The sequence below is a fragment of the Carlito syrichta genome, unplaced genomic scaffold (genome assembly GCF_000164805.1).
Source record: "Carlito syrichta isolate Samal-C Ts95f unplaced genomic scaffold, Tarsius_syrichta-2.0.1 Scaffold142856, whole genome shotgun sequence".
Lineage (NCBI taxonomy): Eukaryota > Metazoa > Chordata > Mammalia > Primates > Tarsiidae > Carlito > Carlito syrichta.
In genome coordinates this window covers 30881-32340 of record NW_007086952.1, presented here as the reverse complement: position 1 = coordinate 32340, position 1460 = coordinate 30881, and the positions used below count along the sequence as shown (strand labels likewise).

At 44.6% G+C, this 1460-nt stretch overlaps 1 protein-coding gene across 5 annotated transcripts in view; it reads left to right on the top strand.

Moving 5' to 3' along the window:
- Positions 1–983, top strand: part of GOLPH3L (golgi phosphoprotein 3 like) — a 47760-nt gene extending 46777 nt beyond the window's left edge. For all 5 annotated transcript variants that reach the window (XM_008049959.2, XM_008049960.2, XM_021708524.1 and 2 more), the window contains one exon: positions 187–983. In XM_008049959.2, coding sequence (XP_008048150.1) covers positions 187–614 — 428 coding nt within the window. In that variant the 3' untranslated portion in view covers positions 615–983. The remainder of the gene's footprint in view (positions 1–186) is intronic.
- The last annotated feature ends 477 nt before the right edge of the window (positions 984–1460 follow it).

Here is a 1460-nt window from a genome sequence, read left to right as displayed (position 1 = left end):
GTCTGGGTGACAGAGTGAGACTCCAACTCAAAAAAAAAAAAAAAGACTAGGGATTAAATGAATTGAGGAATGAATGGAGATTGTGCTTTTGAAACTTTTAACCATTCAGGGCTCCAAGTAACTGGTGTGTGTTTTTTATTTTCTTTTTCTCTTTCTATTCATATGTCCTATTTCTTTTTCCTGCAGGTGAAACCTGGAACCCCTTCAAGTTACAGTACCAGCTAAGAAATGTACGAGAGCGAATTGCAAAGAACCTAGTAGAGAAGGGCATCCTAACCACCGAGAAACAGAATTTCTTGCTATTTGATATGACTACTCATCCAGTGACCAATACAACAGAGAAACAGCGACTAGTGAAAAAACTTCAAGATAGTGTGCTAGAGCGGTGGGTAAATGACCCTCAGCGTATGGACAAGCGAACACTAGCCCTCCTGGTGCTAGCCCACTCCTCGGACGTGCTAGAGAATGTCTTCTCCTCTCTGACAGATGACAAGTATGATGTGGCAATGAATCGAGCTAAGGACCTAGTAGAACTGGACCCTGAAGTGGAAGGGACAAAGCGCAGTGCCACAGAGATGATCTGGGCCGTGCTGGCAGCCTTCAATAAATCCTAAAGCCAACAGGTGGGTTTCTCCATTTCCCCTCCTGACTGGTGGGTGTCAGAGACCCCATCACTGAGTTTTGTGTGATGAGATGTTTCCATCATTTTATTTGTCTTCTCCTGAATCAGACTCGTTCATGACCTGGGTAGAGCAACTTCAGGGCTTCTCCATAGACCTTGACCATTATAAGCAGATTTCATTTCTCTCTGTACTTCCACTCCATAGGTGAATAAACTGGGTGGACCCATACTTACCCAAGTAACATTTTCTCCCATTTCTTGGTTTAGTTTCATACAGTGTGCTTCTGGGTAAACAGGAATATCTAAATGGGACTTGGAATTCTCTAGCTACAGAATATGAATGAGATGAAGAGCAAACCATTGATCATATTTTTCTAAGTTTGTTTCCTGTCTTTTTTTTTTTTGAGTGGGAGTCTCACTCTGTCTCCCAGACTGGAGTGCAGTGGCCCCTCCCGGCCATTGCAGCCTCGACCTGCTGGGCTCCGGCGATCCTTCTGCCTCAGCCTTCCAAGTAGCTGGAACTACAGGCGCGCACTACCGCACCCGACTCATTTTGATTTATGGTAGAGATGAGGTCTCGCCAAGTTGCCCAGGCGAGTCTCGAACCCATGGGCTCATATTCCATTCACCTCAGCCTCCCAAAGGCGCGGGATTACAGGCTGAGCCACTGAGCCCGGCTTGTTTCCTATCTTAAATACATGTTTTCACAACCTTTGTCTCTCAGACTCTGCTAAATAATGTAGCTTATTGTAATAACTGTCTCTTTGAATATGGAGTACATGGTCTCTGGGATTGTATGTCTTGCTAGTGGTTTTCTCATTTTTTCTTTTCTAACCTA